We start from the raw sequence: 21,861 nt of genomic DNA, 5'->3' as shown, positions 1-21,861 counted from the left end.
TCAATGGAAACAGCCTGTTCACGTCAACTCTATCTATCCCTCTCAAAATTTTAAATACCTCGATCAAATCCCCCCTCAACCTTCTACGCTGCAATGAATAGAGACCTAACTTGTTCAACCTTTCTCTGTAACTTAATTGCTGAAACCCAGGTAACATCCTAGTAAATCATCTCTGCACTCTCTCTAATTTATTGATATCTTTCCTATAATTCGGTGACCAGAACTGCACACAATATTCCAAATTTGGCCTTACCAATGCCTTGTACAACTTTAGCATTACATCCCAACTTCTGTACTCAATGCTTTGATTTATAAAGGCCAGCATTCCAAAAGCCCTCTTCACCACCCTATCTACATGAGACTCCACTTTCAGGGAACTATGCACAGTTATTCCTAGATCTCTATGTTCCTCTGCATTCCTCAATGCCCTACCATTTACTCTGTATGTTCTATTTGGATTATTCCTGCCAAAATATAGAACCTCACACTTCTCAGCATTAAACTCCATCTGCCAACGTTCAGCCCATTCTTCTAACCGGCATAAATCTCCCTGCAAGCTTTGAAAATCCACCTCATTATCCACAACACCTCCTACCTTAGTATCATCGGCATACTTACTAATCCAATTTACCACCCCATCATCCAGATCATTTATGTATATTACAAACAACATTGGGCCCAAAACAGATCCCTGAGGCACCCCGCTAGTCACCGGCCTCCATCCCGATAAACAATTATCCACTACTACTCTCTGGCATCTCCCATCTAGCCACTGTTGAATCCATTTTATTACTCCAGCATTAATACCTAACGACTGAACCTTCTTAACTAACCTTCCATGTGGAACTTTGTCAAAGGCTTTGCTGAAGTCCATATAGACTACATCCACTGCCTTACCCTCATCAACATTCCTCGTAACTTCTTCAAAAAATTCAATAAGGTTTGTCAAACATGACCTTCCACGCACAAATCCATGCTGGCTACTTCTAATCAGATCCCGTCTATCCAGATAATTATAAATACTATCTCTAAGAATACTTTCCATTAATTTACCCACCACTGATGTCAAACTAACAGGTCTATAATTGCTAGGCTTCCTTCTAGAACCCTTTTTAAACAATGGAACCACATGAGCAATACGCCAATCCTCCGGCACAATCCCCGTTTCTAATGACATATTAAAGATCTCCGTCAGAGCTCCTGCTATTTCTACACAAACTTCCCTCAAGGTCCTGGGGAATATCCTGTCAGGACCCGGAGATTTATCCACTTTTAAATTTCTTAAAAGCGCCAGTACCTCCACCTCTTTAATTGTCATAGGTTCCATAACTTCCTTACTTGTTTCCCACACCTTAGACAATTCAATATCCTTCTCCTTAGTGAATACCAAAGAGAAGAAATCATTCAAAATCTCTCCCATCTCCTTCGGTTCCACACATAGCTGACCACTCTGATTCTCTAAGGGGCCAATTTTATCCCTCACTATCCTCTTGCTTTTAATATAACTGTAGAAACCTTTCGGATTTACTTTCACCTTATTTGCCAAACCAACCTCATATCTTCTTTTAGCTTTTCTAATCTCTTTCTTAAGATTCCTTTTACATTCTTTATATTCCTCGAGCAATTCCTTTACTCCATGCTGCCTATATCTATTGTAGACATCCCTCTTTTTCTGAACCAAATTTCTAATATCCCTTGAAAACCATGGTGCTCTCAAACCTTTAACCTTTCCTTTCACCCTAACAGGAACATAAAGATTCTGTACCCTCATAATTTCACCCTTAAATGACCTCCATTTCTCTATTACATCCTTCCCATAAAACAACTTGACCCAATCCACTCTCTCTAAATCCCTTCGCATCCCCTCAAAGTTAGCCTTTCTCCAATCAAAAATCTCAACTCTAGGTCCAGTCCTGTCCTTCTCCATAATTATATTGAAGCTAATGCTATTGTGATCACTGGACCCGAAGTGCTCCCCAACACATACATCTGTCAGCTGACCTATCGCATTCCCTAACAGGAGATCCAACACTGCCCCATCTCTAGTCGGTACTTCTATGTATTGTTGCAAAAAACTATCCTGCACACATTTCACAAACTCTAAACCATCCAGCCCTTTTACAGAATGAGCTTCCCAGTCTATGTGTGGAAAATTAAAATCTCCCACAATCACCACCTTGTGTTTACTACAAATATCTGCTATCTCCTTACACATTTGCTCTTCCAACTCACGCGCCCCATTAGGTGGCCTATAATACACTCCTATCAGTGTTACTGCACCTTTCCCATTCTTCAATTCCACCCAAATGGCCTCCCTAGAGGAGCTCTCTAATCTATCCTTCCAAAGCACCGCCATAAGATTTTCTCGGACAAGCAATGCAACACCTCCTCCTCTGGCCCCTCCTACTCTATCACACCTGAAGCAACTAAATCCAGGAATATTTAGTTGCCAATCACACCCTTCCTGCAACCATGTTTCACTAATAGCTACAACATCATAATTCCAGGTATCAATCCACGCTTTAAGCTCATCCACCTTTCTTACAATGCTCCTAGCATTAAAATAGATACATTTAAGATACTCTCCATCTCCTCCTCTCTTTTGATCCCTAACAATGCATTCAAATTTATTATCCTTTTCTTTCTTCTCCCCTACATCTTCGGGCTGAGCGCATCCCTTCTCCATCACCTGCCTTTCCTCCCTCACACACTGTCTATTTACTTGCTCCACTGGTGAACTAACCTCCTCTCCCATAGTCTCCTCAAATTGATTCCCACCCCCCATCTTACTAGTTTAAAGTCCGCCCTGTAGCCCTAGCAAACCTCCCCGCTAGGATTATGGTCCCCCCACGATTCAAGTGCAACCCGTCCTTCTTGAACAGGTCACTCCTGCCCCAGAAGAGGTCCCAATGATCCAGAAACTTGAATCCCTGCCCCCTGCTCCAATCCCACAGCCACACATTCATCCTCCACCTAATTCTATTCCTACTCTCACTGTCGCGTGGCACAGGCAGTAATCCCGAGATTACTACCTTTGCGGTCCTTCTTCTTAACTGCCTTCCTAACTCCCTATACTCTCGTTTCAGGACCTCTTCCCCTTTCCTTCCTATGTCATTGGTACCTACATGTACCACGACCTCTGGCTCTTCACCCTCCCACTCCAGGATATCTTGGACGCGATCAGAAACGTCCCGAACCCTGGCACCAGGGAGGCAAATTACCATCCGGGACTCCTGGTCACCTCCACAGAAACGCCTGTCTGAGCCCCTGACTATTGAGTCCCCTATTACTATGGACCTCTTTCTTCTAACCCTACCCTTCTGAGCTACAGGGCCATCCTCTGTGCCGGAGGCTCGGCCACTGTCACTCCCACCAGGTAGGCTGTCCCCCCCAGCAGTACTCAAACATGAGTACTTATTGTCAAGGGGTACAGCCACTGGGGTACTCTCTAGTACCTGCCTCTTCCCCTTCCTGACTGTAACCCACCTATCTGCCTCCCATGGTCCCGGAGTGACCACCTGCCTGTAACTCCTCTCTATCACCTCCTCACTCTCCCTGACCAGGCGAAGGTCATCGAGCTGCAGCTCCAGTTCCCTAACTCGGTCCCTCAGGAGCTGCAGTTCGGCGCACCTGGCGCAGATGTGGATGTCCGGGAGGCTCGGAGACTCCAGGATCTCCCACATCCGACACCGAGAACAACAAGCTGCCCTCACACTCATACCTCCCAAATAACTGAAAATACAAGAACTAAAAGATAAGCCTACTGTGCCCTCTTCCACCTAAGCCCTCTGAGCCCAAGCCCTACACTCTGCGCCCGGCTCACTCCGCTGCCCGCAAACGAAGCTGCCCGCTTCTTAAGGCGGCGTTCTTTATATATCTTCCCTCCTTCCCGGGCCTCCTTCACGCGCCTGCACAGTCCCGCCTCTCAGAACTCCGATCTGAGAAGCAATTGGACAATTTGAAAATGGCCGCCGCCGCACTTCCTCTCAAGCCTCGCTGTCCTCTTCCAAAAGAGAACTACCTCACTCAGTATCTCCTTTATATATCTTCCCTCCTTCCCGGGCCTCCTTCACGCGCCTGCGCAGTCCCGCCTCTCAGAACTCCGATCTGAGAAGCAATTGGACAATTTGAAAATGGCCGCCGCCGCACTTCCTCTCAAGCCTCGCTGTCCTCTTCCAAAATCAAATTTTGGTTGTTCAAATGCTTATAACCCATAACCCTAAGAGTTCTCTCCAGTAATGTCCCTACCACTGATGTAAGATTCATCAGTCTATAGTTTCCAAGATTATCCTTGTTCCCTTCTTGAATAATGGAACAACATTAGCTACTCGCCAGTCCTCTGAGATCTCACCTGTGGCTAGAGAGGACATGAAAATATTGGTCAAAGCTCATCTCTTGCCTTTCTCAATAACTTGGGGTCTTTCTCATCAAGCCCTGGGGACCTATCCACCTTAATACTCTTTAAGAGACCCAACGCTATCTTCTCTACCTTGAAATGCCCTAGCATATTGATACTCTCAGCACTGATCATCCTAACCTCCATGTCCTTCTTCTTGGTAAATACTGATGTAGAGTACTCATCCAGGACCTCACCTGCATCTTCCACAACCAAGCAAATGTTTCCCCTTTATCCTTGAGAAGTCCCACCCTCTGCCTAGTTATTGTCTTGCTCTTGATGTATGTATGGAATGTCTTAGGCTTCTCTTTAATCCTATTGTCAAAGACTTTTCATGGCCCCTCTTGACTTTCCTAATTCCCTTCATGAGTTCTTTTCTGGCTTCTTTATAATCTTCAATGGCTGTGTTTGATTATAGCTTCTTAAGCTTTACATATTTTTCCTTCTTCTCTTGACAAAATTCATCAACTTCATTAGACATGCAAGGTTCTCCTTGTCCTTCATTCTTACTGGAACATACCTGTCCTGTACTCTGTACAGATGGTCTTAGAACCTTCCACATGTAGGATATGGGCTTGCCCCAAAACTGTTGTTCCCAATTAACTCTCCTGAGTTGTTGTCTGATTTATCTTGTTCCAATTTAATACTCTCCGCCAAGGTCCATACTTATGCTTGTCTATAGCTAGCTTAAAACTTCGGGAGTTGTGTTCACTGTTCCCTAACTGTTCATTTACTGAAAGTTTTGTCATTTGGCCGGGCTCATTACTCAATACCCAGTCCAGTATAGCCCCTCCCTTGTTAGACTATCTACACATTGATTTAAGAAACTCTCCTGGATGCACCTAACAAATTCTGCCTCATTTAAACCTCTTGCATTCAGAAGGTCTCTGTTTTTATGAGGGAATTTGAAGTTCCCCATGGCAACAACCCTATTGTTTTAATCTGCTGGCACGTCTGTTCCAGATCATAAACTCTGCTTATCAATATATCAGATGTTCCTGTTGACCCATGTAGGTGTCATTTTTTTGTTTCACTCAGTAACATATTACAAACTCAAAATAGGCATAGTTTTAGTGTGTGTGTGTGTGTGTGTGTGTGTGTGTGTGTGTGTTTTCTTATCCGCTGGTGGGGCTGTCAGGGCGCCACCATGACAAACTTTGTTCACCCAACAATACACACAAAATGCTGGTGGAACACAGCAGGCCAGGCAGCATCTATAAGGAGAAGCACTTCCGACGTTTCGGGCCGAGACCCTTCATCAGGACTGAAACTTTTTTCACCGATCTTTTTGGTGATTGCTCATCATACGGCGTGTCTTGGGCATCTGAAACCTGGCGGAGTCCATCCCTCTCCAGGTTTTTTGGAGCCGGCTGGATTCAAACTTGGGAGCTTTCACTCCAAAGTCCAGCACTGATGCCACTGCGCCACCAGCCAGCCAAGGTTTATGGTATCTGTATACCATAAACCTTGTATACTCATCAAATACTCAAAGTTCAAAGTAAATTTATTATCAGAGTACATATATGTCACCACGTACAACCCTGAGATTCTTTGTCTTGCAAGCACACTCAAGAAATCCATAGAATAATAACCATAACAGAATCAGTGAAAGACTGCACCAACTCGGGTATTCACCTCATCTGTGAAAGATAATAACTGTGCAAATTTATGTAACACCCTTGTAGGGTATTTCATTTAATAGTTTTCTATAGAAGCAGTGTGTTCTGCTGGTAGTGTTTGGATTACCGTAAAAGATAAGTGGTTGTGATGTTCAGCTTTGGAATGTCGGGTCAGCCAGTCGGGATGGTGGAATTGGGAGAAGGTTCAATAAAAAGCTGGGTGAAGAGGTTTTGTGACAGACACAAAAGGGGTTGGGACTCTTATTTGGTGGGAGATGGAGAGAGAAGATCAAGAGAACTGATGGTAGGATTCGATCCAACCAGAATGCGTGGTTCAATAGAAAATTCTTTTGGTAATCGGTGAATAGGAGTTGGTGCCATGAGTACAAGGATGCCTTCAGCTTTTGGAAGATTTGAGCTCCAACATTGTGCACATTTTACTGTTTTAATTATATTGGGCCTTTTTTCCCCTTTCTTCTTTAACAACTGTTTGATTAAGTTGATATTCATAAATACACCTTTCATATGCAGTGTACAATCTGTTATTTCATGCCGACGTGGGCAGCATTTACACAGTATTCACTCAGATTGGGGTGTGGGTGGTCGAAATATCCCAGCTCTCCTGGTCTGGTGGGACCCAAGTCATAGCAACCCAAGTCATAGAGTTTGAGAAAAGTGGTTTTCACACCACTGAATCATTGGCTTAGTGAGTGCTAACTAGCCCTGTTTCTAGAGACCCTGTAAAAAGGGATTTCATTCTGGGGGCTCATCCAGGTCCTGATTCACTAATACTGTGTATTTGCTGTAAGAATTAATGAAGTGGTTTGTGTGTTTAAGCCTGTGTTTAAACTAGTGCCCAGGAAAGGATTAAGATGCTTGATTATGGATGCTGTAGAGATTAAGCTTTGGTGTGATTCAAAAAGATATTATTCACAACTAATGCTTGTGTTCTGAGCGGGGTGGATATCCGCAGCCCAGATGAATTGCTGATTTGGAGTTTTTTCAGTTCCAGTATTAAAGATAGCTATGATCATGGAATGGTGGTTTGACCAAACAGCGTGCAAAGATGTTGATTTAGTTCAGACAAGCAATGCCATGATGGGAGTGAATCTACCTGTTACGATTGGGGCATCTAGAGAGGCGAGGCCATGGGCTGTTCATACTTTTAGAGAAGGGGAGTGTAGGCGAGGGTGTCAAACTGGAAGTCAAGTTTCCTGTAGCTGAGGGTGGAGACTTTAAAGACAAGTTGCTCTCATTTCTGCGGAGTGAGGGGAAGGAGTTGTCTGATGTGAAAGGCCTACTGAGTCCTTCAGCAAGTGGTGAAAACTCCAAGTTGGTTTTGGCAACTACCTCCCTTGTAGATAAATGCCAAAGTGCACCGGAGGAGATCCAAAGTTATTGTAGGCTGGGAATGTTTTTGGGAGTAAAGGCCATCCCCGAGGGGGAGGAGAAATATGAGGCTTGGGCAGAGCAGACATCTCAGTTGCTGGATGAGTGGCAGTGCTCAAATAACATGAAAAGACGGCGACTGAAGTTCAAAAGCTCCGGCTGCTGAGATGGCAAAGTCCTTAAAGGCAGAGGACCCATTTGCCACTTCTGTGTGCCATATGCAAGTGTTCGAAAATGTTTTAGGCATGAAGCGCAGCCCACTGGAGCTTATAGTGAGGTTCAGGTGTATATTCCAGGAGAAAGAGGAGAAACTGCCTACGTTTTTCAGATAGAAAGACAGCTGCTTTGTTTGCACCTTAAATGAACCATCCTACAGGCTAATAGAAATCAATTAAGGATGGACCAAGTGGCAAAGGTGCACAGTCATGTGACATGATTGCTTTAATCCTCTGATTGTCTTGTAGGTCACCCCCCCCCCCCCCCTGTTTGTTGAGCTGATCAGAAGTCAGAGAGGAGGAAATTGCACATGCAGTGGAGGAGGAGAGGAGGAGCTGGAGGGCTCTCAGTAGGGCAGTCTTTGGTAGTAGCCTCTGTTGCTGAAGCAGCTCCTAATGCCACACAGGTGGGAGTTCTGCAGGGTTTCTTGAAAGATTTAAAAGCTGAGGTATCTCAGTTATATGAACTGGTGTTCCCACCAGCCGATAGGGAGCTGGACCCAGTGGTGGGACGTTTTAAGTTCCTGTGAGTGGAGTCCCTTGATCAGGGGAGTGACTGGCATTGTCTGTTAAAACTGTGGTAAGGATGGACATTTCAAGCGGGAGTGTGAGGGACAGGAGAACCTTCCAAAAGCGACCAAGCGTTACTGAACCAGAAGAGGAAGTCGGGAAACTTTGGAGAGACCCAGTGAGGGAACAGCCTGGTGACTCAGGGGGATCACATTCCAATCAATGTATCAAGGGACACACCCAAGTGCCAAACCCTATTCCTGAATGCTTAGTGGGTTCAAGCTCTCATGTGTCCATACTTGACACACGTTTTCAGGTTACTCTACTATACAGATCCTTCTACAACTGGTATTTGATGCATTTACCTTTGACACCACTCAGTGCCTTAGAGCTTTGGGGCCTTAGTACTGATGACTACCCATATGATGGTTACTGGTCGTTGAAGCTGGAGTTCTTGGAAGCAGATTTTGGAGTAGCTGAGGACCTTGATTCGTTGGTGTTTGTCTGTCCAGACCTGTTTGAGAATGGTGAAGCTTTCATTCTTTTGGAACAAATATTCCTTTTGTGAGAAGGCTAGTGAGACCCTGCAAGGAGAAGATTGGAGAGAGTTTTCTGAAAACCTTGCCTATTCACTCAGTGTTCAGAGCTGTTCTTGAGAAAGTGCAAGCCCATCCTAGACTGGATGATGAGCACAAATGAGGACTGTGTGGTATACCCAGTCCAAACCCTTTGTGTTACGGCCTAGGGAAGTAGCCAGAGTGACAGGAAGCGCCAAATTTCCTGGAATGCCTGATGCCAAGGCCCTCCTTGTAAATGCACCGGAAGACCATGAAGAGGAGACACGTTTACCTGCTGGGGTACTGGTGAAGTCTGAACTGCAGAAACCATTGCTGTTAATGTAAACAGGATGACAATGATTGTCGGGAACACCTCGGAGAGAGATGTCACCCTCAGGTGGAGGATGCCGATAGCACATCTTTTTCCATTGACCATAATATCTAGTTTTCCTGTGAGAAAACCGGGGAGAGACAATCTCCTGGATCAGGAAAGTTAACAACAGACGTCTGTCAACTAAGTTGGACACATAGTCTCATGGGATGGAGTAGCTGCGGATCCGTCCAAGAAAGAGGCGGTGACCATATGGCCAAGGCCCAAGAATGGGAATGCTCTTCACGGTTCCTTGGGTCCTGTGGCTATTACTGGAGGTTCGTGAAGGACTACTCCAAAGTGAGTCACCCTTTGAATCAGCTTCTGTGCAGTTACCCCCTCTTGGGGAAAATAGGGAGGAGGACGAATGGAGAAGATGGTAAATTTTATCTTAGCCCTTTGGAGCCTTTTGGAGCAAGATGGGATGCCAAATGTGGAGAGGCCTTCCAATCACTAAAGGTACTGCTGACTAATGTACCTGTGTTGCCCTTTGCAAACCCCCAGTTGCCATATGTACTGCATGCAGATACCAGCCAAGAGGGCTTAGGAGGTGTGCTATATAAGGATCAGGGCACGGGTTTGAAACCTATCGCTTTTGTCAGCTGGAGTCTGTCACCCTCCGAGCGAAACTACTCAATGCACAAATCGGAGTGTCTGGCGTTGAAATGGGCTGTGGTGGATAAACTAAGTGACTATTTATATAGCACCAAGTTGGAGGTGAGGACTGACAACAATCCATTGACTTATGTCCTGATCTTGGCAAAATTGGATGGTCTCATCATTGGTTGGTGAAGTTGTCTGCCTATGATTTCAGCCTGGAGTACCAGCCAGGGAGCCAGAACATTGTTGCGGATATGTTGTCCCGACATTTGCATGAGGGGCTGGAAATGGACGGAGAGCGGGAGAGCATTCCTGCCACTGAAGTTAAAGCAAAGTGCCAGTTTTCTGCCATGGGGAAATCAGAGGCAAAGCTATGGCAAGATAGAGTTATGGATCATTTGGGGGCTTCTGGTTGCGCCATTCCACAAGCTTGCTGCGACTTGACCGCTCTGAATATGAAACTGTTGCCTACCTTGAGTAGTTGCGGCAGCTCAGTGAGATGATCCTTGTATAGGTACTGTTTGGTCAGCTGTTGCAGAGGAGGATATGGCCCAAGTTGAAAAGGTGAAACACCCTGCCACACCTCTACTGATGAGAGAATGGAGCAAACCAGGTTCTACACAGGGTCATCTCCCTTCAGACAGGCCTCAGCGTTCCCAGTTGGTTGTGCCTGAGAACCATCAGAGGATTGTGTGAGATCACTTCAAGATGATTCAGGTCTTTTGGATTTGACAAGACCTATGGAGTGGTCCAAGATTGGCTGTACTGGCCCCAAATGAAGCCTGAGATTGAAGAGTACTGTGTTGTGCTTTCGATATATTCGGAGGAAGATGCTGCCCATGAGGATCGCTCCCTTATCCCATTTACAAAGTGTGGGACCACTTGATTTAGTATGTATGGGTCTTCTCTCCCTAGAGCCTGATTCCAGCAACAGTGCGAATGTCTTGGTTATTACTAACCACTGCACCAGATATGCGCATGCCTTCCCTACAAAGGATCAGAGGGCATCTTCCATTGCCATAGTGTTATGGGAAAGTATTTCATTTATTATGACCTTCCAAGATGGATACACAGTGATTAGGGAAGGGATTTTGAGAGTAGGCTCATACATAAGTTACTGCGCGTGCTTGGAGTCAAGAAATCGAGGACCATACCTTATCACCGTCAGAGTGATCCCCAGTTTGAGGGGTTCAACTGGATTTCGCTAGAAATGCTCGGAACCCTGGATATCAGCAAGAAGTGCAAATGGAGTCAGCATATTGGGGATTTGGTCCACTATTACAACAGTACACAGAATGAATCTATTAGATTATCGCCATACTGTATGACATTGGGGTGTGAAGTGAGATTGCCTGTAGACCTCAGTTTTGGGATTAGCGGGGAAGACTTGCCACAGAAGTCCTATCTTAAGTATGTGTCTGACATAAGGAAGGAACTGCAAAAGGCTTATGAACTAGCAGAGTTCTCTGCTACCTAGCAGAATCAAGGAAACAAGAGGAAAAATGATTTAAAGGTTAGGCTCTCCCAACTGATGCCTAGAGACAGTCTTATGAGGAATTTGGGGCTACCGCTGGGTGGCTATGCCTTACGTAGTGGAGAGTCAGATGCCAAACCATGCCTGTTTTTCCAGATGAAACCAGAAGACGGGAATAGGCCTGCTAAAATTCTCCACTGGAATCTCACTTTACCTCTAGGGCAGGAGGTACGTATTGACCCAGAGCCTGACATGGACCCTACACCTAGTAGGAGGACTCTGCACCGAAGTGGGAGAACAGAGAGGCAATCAGTGGAGAAACCTGAAAGGGACCTAACCACTGATGCTGTACGGACTCAGAGGACGAGGACATGGGAATGTGGTACACGTTACCTTATGCAAACTCCCCAATAATTGATGAAGAAATTCCTGAAACTGCCCTTGCTGACTCAGAGGTAGCAGAGGGGACTTGAAGTAGTCAGGCAGACTCGATGCTGGACGATGAAGAGAAGCTGGGCTCTGGTGTAATTGGGGATGCAGCTAAGTACAGCCAAGTGACAGGGGAAATCTGAGTTGCTGGAAGGCACGAGTGATGCACAGGGGGAAGTCTCAAAAGGGCCAGGAAACCACCCAGACAGGCTGGCCTATAACACACAAGGGAACAGAAAGTTGTGTCTGTCCCCCTACGGAGATACGTCACTACCATTTACAAATGGATTGGAGGTCCTGACATCACTAAATTCCTTTTAAAACTGTGTTATTAATGATGAGCTGGTAAATTTCAAAGTCATGAGGACATGACTATTTTTGGTGGGTGGGGAGTGTAACACTCTGGTTAAGCTTTTGTTGCTAATGCTGTAGGGCATTTCATTTAATAGTTTTCTGCAGAAGCAGTGTGTTCTGCTGGTAGTTGGATTACCATTAATGATAAGGAATTATGATGTTTAGCTTTGGAATGTCAGGTCTGCCAATCAGGATGGTGGAATTGGGAGGAGATTCTAGAGGAAGCTGTACGAAGGGGTTTTGTGATGGACACTAAAGGGGTCGAGGCTCTTTTTCGGCAGGAGATGGAGAAAGAAGATCAAAACTGGCGGTAGGATTCGGTCCAACCGGAATGCACGATTCGATGGAGTCAAAGATGGAAAGTTCTGTTGGTAATCGTTGAATAGGAGTTGGCGCCATGAGTAAGGGACACCTCCAGTTTCTGGAAGATTTGAGTTCCAACTCTGTGCACATTTGTCTGTTTTAGTTTCAGTGGGCCCTTTTATTTTTTTTCCTTTCTTCTTTAACAACTGTTTGAATAAGTTGATATTTTTCAATACACATTTCTTATAATGGTGTTCAGTGTACAGTCTGTTATTTCTTGCTGAAGGGTAATTGCATGTGAACAGCATTTACACATTATTCACTCAAGTTGGGGTGCAGGTTGGTCCCAGCTCTCCGAGTCTAGTGGGACCCAATTCATATTCACCCTAGATGAACGGAGTTTGAGAAAAGTGGTTTTCTCACCACTGAGTCCATCGGCTTGTTAGTGAGGAGCTAACCAGCCGTGTTTCTAGAGATGCCTGGTTAAAAAGGAGTTTCATTTAAAAAGAAATACTAATAAATGAGCATTAAATACAGAGAACATGAGATGAAGAGTCCTTGAAAGTGAGTCCGTAGGTTGTGGCAACGTTTCAATGATGGGTGAAGTTGAGTGAAGTTATCGCCTTGGGTTTAAGGGGCTGATGGTTGGGTGGGGGGGGGGGGTAATAACTGTTCCTGAACCTGGCAGTGTGGGTCCTAAGGCTCCTGTTTCTTCTTCCTAATGGCAGCAGCAAGCAGAGAGCATGTACTGGGTGGTGGAGGTCTCTGATGATGATGTTTTCCTGTGACAGCATTTTGTGAAGATGTGGTCAGTGCTGGGGAGGACTTTACCCATGATGGACTGGGTCATAGCCACTACTTCTTGTAGGATTTTCTGTTCAAAGGCATTGGTGTTTCCATACCAGGCTGTGATGCAGGCCAGTCAATATACTCTGCGCCACACATCTATGGAAATCTGTTAAAGTTTTAGATGTCATGCCGAATCTTCCCAAACCTCTAAGGAAATAGAGGCGCCACTGTGCTTTCTTGGTAATGGCACTTATGTAGTGGGTCCAGGACAGATCTTCTGAAATGATAACATTGAGGAATTTAAATGGTTCTGTGATGTGCACTCTCCATAAACCTCTGGTTTCCTTCTCCTGAAATCAATAATCAGCTCCTTGTCTTGCCTACACAGAGTGAGATGTTGTTGTTATGCACCACTTAGCCGGATTTTCAATCTCCCTCCTATATGCTGATTCATCACCACTTTTGATTCAGCCTACAACAGTGCTGTCGTTGTACTCCCGGGACATATACTGCAAAGATCAGATAAAGAATAAATTTACATCTGTGCTGTGCTATCACACACTGAGAGAACACAGGTTTAGATACAGAAGAAAGCTCCTTTGCATTATTCCTCCAAACACTCCCAAGGCCAGATTTATTTAAAGGATAAATCTTCATATTCTTTTATCACCAAATACATGACAGACAAGATTAAAAGGAAAGGTTTAAAAGATTATCTTTATTTGTCATATCTACCTCAAAACATACTGTGAAATACTTCGTTGGCGTCAATGACCAACACGGGCCCAAGGATTATGCTGGGGACAGACCACAAGTGTGTGCCGTGTTTACAGCACCAACATAGCATGCCCATGATGCACTAACCCTAACTGTACGTCTTTGGAATGCAGGAGGAAACTGGAGCACCCAGAGGAAACTCAGAGAACATACAAACTCCTCAAGGAAGTGGCGGGAATTGAACCTGGATCTGTGATCACTCGCATTGTAAAGCGATTGCGCTAACCACTATGTTACCTTGTCCCTCCTATCAATGTTAAGTTCCCTCAGTTTAACAAAAATACTCCTGGGAAGTTACTGGATGGGTGAGAAATAGACCAAAGTTATCTCCCCATAAAACACCCCTTGGGTAGGTAGAAGGTAAAGTTCCCTATACTATAGAAGGAAGTATCTCTCTCAGTTCACCAAATTTTGTGATCAAAAGATTAAACTGACTCCACTCGTCTCAAGGTGGCTGAATCAGAAAGCAGAAACTTATTCTTGTGCACACAAGTATCCTTGACAGGACCATTGAGAGAAACACAATACATTTTATTTCACTTTATCAATTGTATGTCAGCTCACATCTTCCTCTTACCACAGAATGGCGACAGATGCTGAAATCACGCTGCTACCTTAACAGTGAGCCAGCCCATGAGAGCTATCTACAATCAGAGTTTCAGCATGAGGACAACCTGACGTGGCAAGGAATGTTGTTAGATACTACGTCGTCCAGCTCCTGTTCACAGGACAACACAGATGACCTCCAAGGCCACACTTTGTACCTTACTTTGTTGGAGGTGGCGGATTCAGGAGATCTTGAAAGTTTCAGCCTCGGCAACTTGGGTAACTACTTGAAAGAGTTTTCAGCCTCAGTGGGAGAAGTTTCTGGTCACTGTTTGTAGTGACGTATTAAATTCATGAAATAATCAATGTTTCAGTAATTAAATTGGAATATCCCCTCTCCTCTTCTAGTTTCTTCCCCCTTCCTTACTGGTTCTGATGAAAAGTCATGGTCTGAAGTTTTGAGTGTTTGTTTCCCTCCATGATGCTGCCTGATTTGCTGAGTTCCCCCATTGTTTTTACACTGTTGCTCATATTGAAACATTTCTTCAAAATGCAGCAATTTTTGTTCTGTGGACAGTCTTGAAAGCCATTCTGCATACTGTGAAGTTTCATCGAGGTGATTCAGAACAGAAGAAAGCAAAGGACAGAGAATGATCTGTTGCATCCACTGTGTAGGATTTGGAAATGGGCCAGGAGATACAGTCTGATATCCTGAAAGCTAAAGCAGCAATGATCAAGCAATGATCAACACCTTACATTTTAAAGAGGTTGTCAGGAGTAGTGGGGTGGAGATACATCTCTACTAAAGAAGGTGTAAGGCGTTCCTTCCCTCCGCTAGCTTGCAGGGCATCCTTGGGTAAAGAGTAACACTGGTGCATATCACAAGTCCTTGTTGTCCAGGCAGACAATCTCCAAGGAGTATTGATAATGGCTGGAGTCATCCATCTTGTAAGATCACTGGTCAGAAGAAGGCAATGGCAAACCACTTCTATTGAAAAATCAGCCAAGAACAATCATAGTTGTGGAAAGACCATATTGCCCACGTTATACAACATGGCACATAATGAACAAATGAGTCAGGAGAGCGATCAAAACTGTAGCAATATCTCCCAAAAGAAGCAAGATAATTCCTAAGCACAGATACTGCAAATCCAGAGGAACACATACAAAATGCTGGAGGAACTTAGCAGGTCAGGCAGAATCTATGGAAATGAATAAACAGTCCACGTTTCGGACTAGACCCTTCATCAGGACTGGAAAGGAAGGAGGAAGAGGCCAGAATAAGAAGGTGGGGGAGGGGAAGGAGGGCAAGCTACAAGGTGAGTGGGGAAGTGAGGAGTTGAAGTGAGGTGATAGGTGGAAAGGGTAAAGGGCTGAAGAAGGAGTCTGATATGAGAGAGAGTGGAACATGGGAGAATGGGAAGGAGGAGAGGCCTCAGGAGGTGATTGGCAAGTGAGAAGAGGGGGTGGTGGAGAAATTACTGGAAGTCAGAGAAATTGATGTTCATGCCATCAGACAGGAGGCTACCCAGATGGTTGTACATTACAAGGAGGTGTTGGGAGCAGACCAGAGAGCAGGACACAGACACAGATGTAGTATAAACAGAACAGTGTTTATTGATAGTTACTAGGAAGGCCAGGGAGTGGGAACAAAAATGTCAACATGAAGTAAACGTTGGATATCAAACCAGTAAAACCTGGACTAGGACTCGGACTCGGTCTTGGATCTTGACAGACTTGGAACTTGGATCTTGACTCGGACTCAGAACTTGACTGGGACTCAGCCTGGACTCGGAACTTGACTCGGAGCACAAAGCCTGGAACTGGAACACGGTTTGGAGCCAGGAACTGGACACGACTTGGAACTTGGACTTGGAGGACTTGGACAATAGGAGACAGACTACCCAACTTGGAGTAGCGGCAGATGGCCAGGCCTACTCAGCTGGAAGGACTTAGATGGCAGGCACTCGATTTGACCCAGGTACAGCGGACAACAGGCTCGCGACTCAACCCAGGAACTGCACACGGCTGGCTCCCGACTTGACCCAGTCTCAGCCAGCCATGAAAACGACAGAATTCGTATCTTACTTGGAATAGCGGCAAAACGGCCGGCAACTCAGCTGGACTTGAAAACGACTGAATTCACTAAGCGGCCACAGCACTGAAGCAACTGTGCTGTGATTCTCCATGATTCTCAGTGGCCCCTAGATGAGCAGAGCCGCCTTGCTGAGATGACTGGCTTTCAGTGACTGGTTACCAGTGATGAACTTCTGATCACGGTCCAGCAATGAGTACCTGTAACCTGGAGCCTTTTATACTGCCAGTTCAAAATGAAGATCAGGTGCCTTAATCAAGATGCCCAACGGAACATGGGGAAAAGGAAATAACTGGAATGAGGAGTCCACGGACCGGACCGTGACATTGTAAGGTGTTGCTCCTCCAACCTGAGAGTGTCCTTATTGTGGCTATATTGTGCCCATGCACCAAAATGTTGGAATGGGAATAGGGATTGGAATTAAAATGGTTGGCCATCAGGAAGCCCTGCTTGTTGCAGATGGAGTGAAGGTGCTCAACAAAGCTGTCCCCCAATTTACGACGGGTCTCCTCAATGTAGAGGAGGCTGCATCATGCACCAGATACAATAAACAACCCCAATAGATTTGCAGGTGAAGTGTTGCCTCGCCTGAAGCGACTGTTTGGGGCCCTGATTAGAGGTGAGGGTGGACTTGTATGGGCAGGTGAAGCACTTCTTCAGCTTGCAGAGTAAGTGCCAGGAGGAAGAATAGTAGGGTTTGACTTATGAACAAGGGAATCATAGAGAGAGGGAGGAGTGTTTAGTGATAGAATCCCATTGAAGATGACAGAAGTTGCAGAGAATGATGTGCTGGATGCGGAGGCTCATGGGGGTGGGAGGTAAATATACAAGGAACTCTATTCCTGTTAAGGCGGCGGGAAAATGGGGTGATTAATGATGTCTAGAAATGGAGAAGATGTGGGTGAGGGGAGCATCAATGGTAGAGGAAGGGAAACCCAGGTATTTAAAGAAAGAGGATATTTCTGATGTTCTAGAAAGGAAAGCCTCATCTTGGATACAGATGTGGCAGAGACATGTAGCAAGAAGTGTAAGTGTGTGTGTGTGTGTGTGTGTGTGTCGGTCTGTCTGTCTCTGTGGCAAAATAATTTCTCCACGAAACCATCCTAATGTGGATAAATATGACTAGTACAAAAATATGATCAGCACAGATATGATGGTATGATGTGCCAAAGGACCCATTTCTGGTATGTACAACTCTGATTAATTTCTGAAAAGCACTGTGATTGTGGAACAAAGCCCCGCAATATTTAAAGTTTGAATCCTGTTCAATATTCCTTTAGATCAGGGGTTCCCAACCTGGTGTCCATGGACCCCTCGGTTAATGGTAGAGGTCCATAGCATAAAGAAAAGTTTGTTTTTATTATGTACACCTCTAACATGTTACCTCTCATTCTCTTTCTCTGTAAAGAGAAAAAGCCCTCACTTGCTCAATCTATGCTCATAAGACATGCTGTCTAATTCAGGCAGCATCCTGGTAAATCTCCTCTGCGCCCCATTTATAAGCTTCCACATTGATGATGAGACGACCAGAGCAGAACTGAACACAAGAGTTGCAAGTGTGGTGTAACTGTAGCTTATAGAGCTGTAGCATTACCTCATGAAAGTCTTGAACTCAATCTGTTAACTAATGAAGACTAACACACTATATGCCTTCTAAATGACCTTTTTTTTATTTGCTCATGCTGATCAGATGCCAGATTGATTAACTATTCCTTTCCTTGGTGCTTGAGCAAACTTGCTCAAGTTTGAATGGGTGTGATATTTTGTTATGTTACGGCATTTAAATTTGTTTTTCATGAAAGATATGTGAATGAGAAGTCATTTGAGTTTTTCTGTCACTTGTACAGGGATACATAATAGCACAAAATACTCTAATGAAAACGATGAGGGGAAGACAGATTTGAGTCATGCTTCCAGCCTATATGACCCACCTGCCAGTCCTCCATGTCCAAGGTAACAAGCAAACATTAACCCTAAAGCAACACACATAAAACACTGCAGGAACTCAGCAGGTCAGGCAGCATCTATGGAAATGAATAACAGTTGACGTTTCAGGCAAGACCCTTCATCAGGACTGGGAAGGGAGGGGGAAGAAACCAGAATAAGAAGCTGGTGGGAGGGGAATGGGGATAGCTGGAAGGTGATAGGTGAAACCAGATGGGCGGGAAAGGTCAAGGGCTGGACAGGAAGGAATCTGATAGGAGAGGAGAGTTGATCATAGGAGAAAGGGAAGGAGGAAGGGACCCAGAGGGAAGTGATAGGTATGTGAGTAGAGGTGAGAGGCCAAAGAGGGGAATAGAAGAGGGGAGGTGGGAAATTTGTTTACCGGAAGGAGAACTTGATATTCATACCATCAGGTTGGAGGCTACCCAGATGAAATATAAGGTAACACACAAAGGAAGTGTTGGAGGGACTCAGCAGGCCAGGCAGCATCTATAGAAAAGAGTACATCTATAGAAAAAAGACAGCTGAAGGTTCTCGGCCCGAAACATTGACTGTACTCTCTTCCATAGATGTTGCCTGTCTATTGAGGTCCTCCAGCATTTTGTGTGTGTAACTTGGATTTCCAGCATCTGCAGATTTTCTTTTGTTTGTGATTGGAATATAAGGTGTTGCTTCTCCACCTTGAAGGTGGCCTCAACTTGTCACATGGTCTGACATGTCAGGATGGGAATGGGAATTAGAATTATAATGTTTAGCCACTGGGAAATTTCGTTTTTGATGGATGGACATTAACTGTATCTATCTTTTCAATTAAAGATTCTGATTAGTTGAATACAGTGCAGTCACAGTAGCTCACCTGTACCCCAAAATCATCACCTGGATGCAGGCCTATATTGGTTGTTCAAGTTGAATATTTTCACCCTCATTTTCAAGTCACTGCAGGGTCTCATCTTGCCTTCCTTTGTGATGTATGGGTGTACAGGGTGTCCAGGGAGGGGCAGCACCTCTGGTGAAGGGCTTGTAATGTCCAGGCTGGGCCAGCTCACTCACTTCTGGGTCACACAGGACACTCAGCTCTCACCTGTGGTTCCAAGTAGCTGTTTGCGTGCGACAGAGGCCATGCCTTTCGACCACTTCAACAGGCGTGCTAAACCAGGTGAGGGTAGCCAGTGGGCCTCAAACCCCGGTGAGCTAGGGATATGCCTTTCTTAGCATGCAAAGGCAGCTCTGGTGAACTGGGTGGATGAAATCTGCAGTGAGATCCAATGGCCAGGAAGGTGGTTCTGCAACACTCTGTGGAGAGTGAAGGATGTGACAAGACATAAAAGACACCATGGTCATCCACTGCAACCAAGGAAGACCCCAGTTTGTGACACTTGTTCGTACCTCTGGACCCGGACTTCTGAGATTGTGAGAGTGGAACTGCCCCCGTGCAACTCCTTTTTCACTTTAAAAACTCTCCCTCAGAAGTTTTCTGTCTTTGTCGGACACAATGGGCAACCACCATCACTCCAACCCTTCAGCCCTCAAGTTGCCGCACTGCTTTAATTCTGGACTTATTTCCTTTTCAAGATGCTAGGGTCTTGTTGGAATCTGTGATCTGCAGCTGCATTCAAACTGCATTCTTCACCAAAGTAGGTTCCCACTTTTGCAGCCTGCTGAGCGGCTGTTTTTGATTATCTCCAGGAGTGTCCTTTGGGGTGCAGCCTTGTGCGGCTTTACGGACCCGATTCCTCACCGGTCTCACCAAATGAAGACATTCTCCTCTATCCTCAAGCTTTTGTTAATTGTCATAGAAAGCAAAACACCAATTTTTATTTAACACACACAAAATGCTGAGGAACTCAGTGGATCGGGCAGCATCTTTAGAGGGAAATTAGCAGTCAATGTTTTGGGCCAAGAACCCCCTCATCAGGACAGTTTATTCTCTTCCATTGATGCTACTTAACCTGCCGAATTACTCCAGCATTTTCTGTGTGTGTGGTTCAAAATTTGCAGCATCCGCAGAACTGCTTGTGTATCAAATTTTGGCAAAATAATATTTCTGTGAAGTATATGGGAAATTTTATTATATTCTCAATAGTTGTCCACAGGCCAAAGGACCATAAGACATAGGAGAAGAATTAGGCCATTTGGCCCATCGAATCTGCTCTGCCATTTGACTTATCCCTCTCAATCTCATTCCCCTGCCTTTCCCACATAACACTTGATATTTTTACTAATCAAGAACCTATCAACCTCCGCGTTATTAAACCAATGATTTGGACTCCATTGCTGTCTCTGGTAATGATCTCCACAGATTCACCACCCTCTGGCTAAAGAAATACCTCCTCATCTCTGTTCTAATTGGTTGTCCCTCTATTCTGAGGCTGCACCCTCTGGCCCTAGACTCCCCCACTATAGGAAACACCTTCTCCATGTCCACTCTATCTAGACCTTTTAATATTCGATATGTTTCAGTGAGATCCCTCTCATTCTTCTAAACTCCAGTGAATACAGGCCCAGAGCCAGCAGTTCTCACACATTAACTCTTTCATCCCTGGGATCATTCTCACGAACCTCCTCTGGACCCTCTCCATTGCCAGGATATCCTTTTGTGGATAAGGGGCCCTAAAGTGCTTACATCAGAACATTGAAATGTCCTTCCAATACTGACATTTGCAGTTTTCTAACCAAATGGGTACTTCTTAAAATTATGGAGTATTTGTGCCTATTGTGGCTAAGATTATTCAATTCAGCCCAGGCTGTGATTTCAGGCTACATCTGTCTGGTCTGTATTAACTAGCCACATCAGTTACAGACTTCCAGTGTGACCAGAAAGTATATTAATAGAAGGTACGATTTGTGAATAACTAGTCTGCTAATACAGTTTGGATGTATGGGAAAGGAGGCAGGTAAAATGAGTGCCATCTATTGTAAAATTAAAAGACCTTAATAAATTCTACCTTCTAGCATTTTCTGTCTTCCACAGTCTAAAGGATCAGAAGCTGGTTCACTACCTCTCATCCCATGATGAAGACGATGAGGTTGACCAAAGTCCCTGGCTTCCACAGGAGTCCCCTCAAGGTGCAGCATTTTCTTTCTATTTTGCTTTGTCCTTCGAAAAGTAAAAGAAGCAGGGCATTGTTTACATGACCAGATTAAAAAGATGCCACTGTTTATCAGCTTGTTTTAATAATGGAACAATTTTATCAATTGTTGTGCGTTAGATCGTCAGAATGTCCTTTAAATAAACAAGTACTCATTTGGGAGGGGGAGAATGTTGGTATTGGCACTGCTTTATTATGTGTTATCACATGTACCAAGTGAACCTTGAAGAGTAAAGCCCACAAAAAGTAATGGATACGGCCCAGTCCAAACAGATGGGACTGCATGGTGGTGTAGTGGTTAGCACAAGGCTTTATAGTATAGATGACCCAGGTTCAACTCCTGTCACTGCCTGTAAGGAGTTTGTGTGTTCTCCCCAAGAGCGCTTCAGTTTCCTCCAGGTGCTC

At 44.9% G+C, this 21,861-nt stretch overlaps 1 protein-coding gene across 7 annotated transcripts in view; it reads left to right on the top strand.

The window, feature by feature from the left end:
• Nucleotides 1–21,861, top strand: part of LOC132381517 (meiosis initiator protein-like) — a 112,812-nt gene that overhangs the window by 27,480 nt on the left and 63,471 nt on the right. For 6 of the 7 annotated variants that reach the window (XM_059950990.1, XM_059950989.1, XM_059950988.1 and 3 more), the window contains 3 exons: nucleotides 14,365–14,607; nucleotides 18,271–18,376; nucleotides 21,339–21,433. In XM_059950990.1, the coding sequence (XP_059806973.1) occupies nucleotides 14,365–14,607; nucleotides 18,271–18,376; nucleotides 21,339–21,433 (444 nt within the window). The remainder of the gene's footprint in view (nucleotides 1–14,364; nucleotides 14,608–18,270; nucleotides 18,377–21,338; nucleotides 21,434–21,861) is intronic. The other variant, XM_059950994.1, reaches the window with a different exon arrangement.

Source organism: Hypanus sabinus, chromosome 26 (genome assembly GCF_030144855.1).
Source record: "Hypanus sabinus isolate sHypSab1 chromosome 26, sHypSab1.hap1, whole genome shotgun sequence".
Lineage (NCBI taxonomy): Eukaryota > Metazoa > Chordata > Chondrichthyes > Myliobatiformes > Dasyatidae > Hypanus > Hypanus sabinus.
Note: the sequence above shows the minus strand (reverse complement) of the source record. Positions and strands in the feature narration are given on the sequence as shown.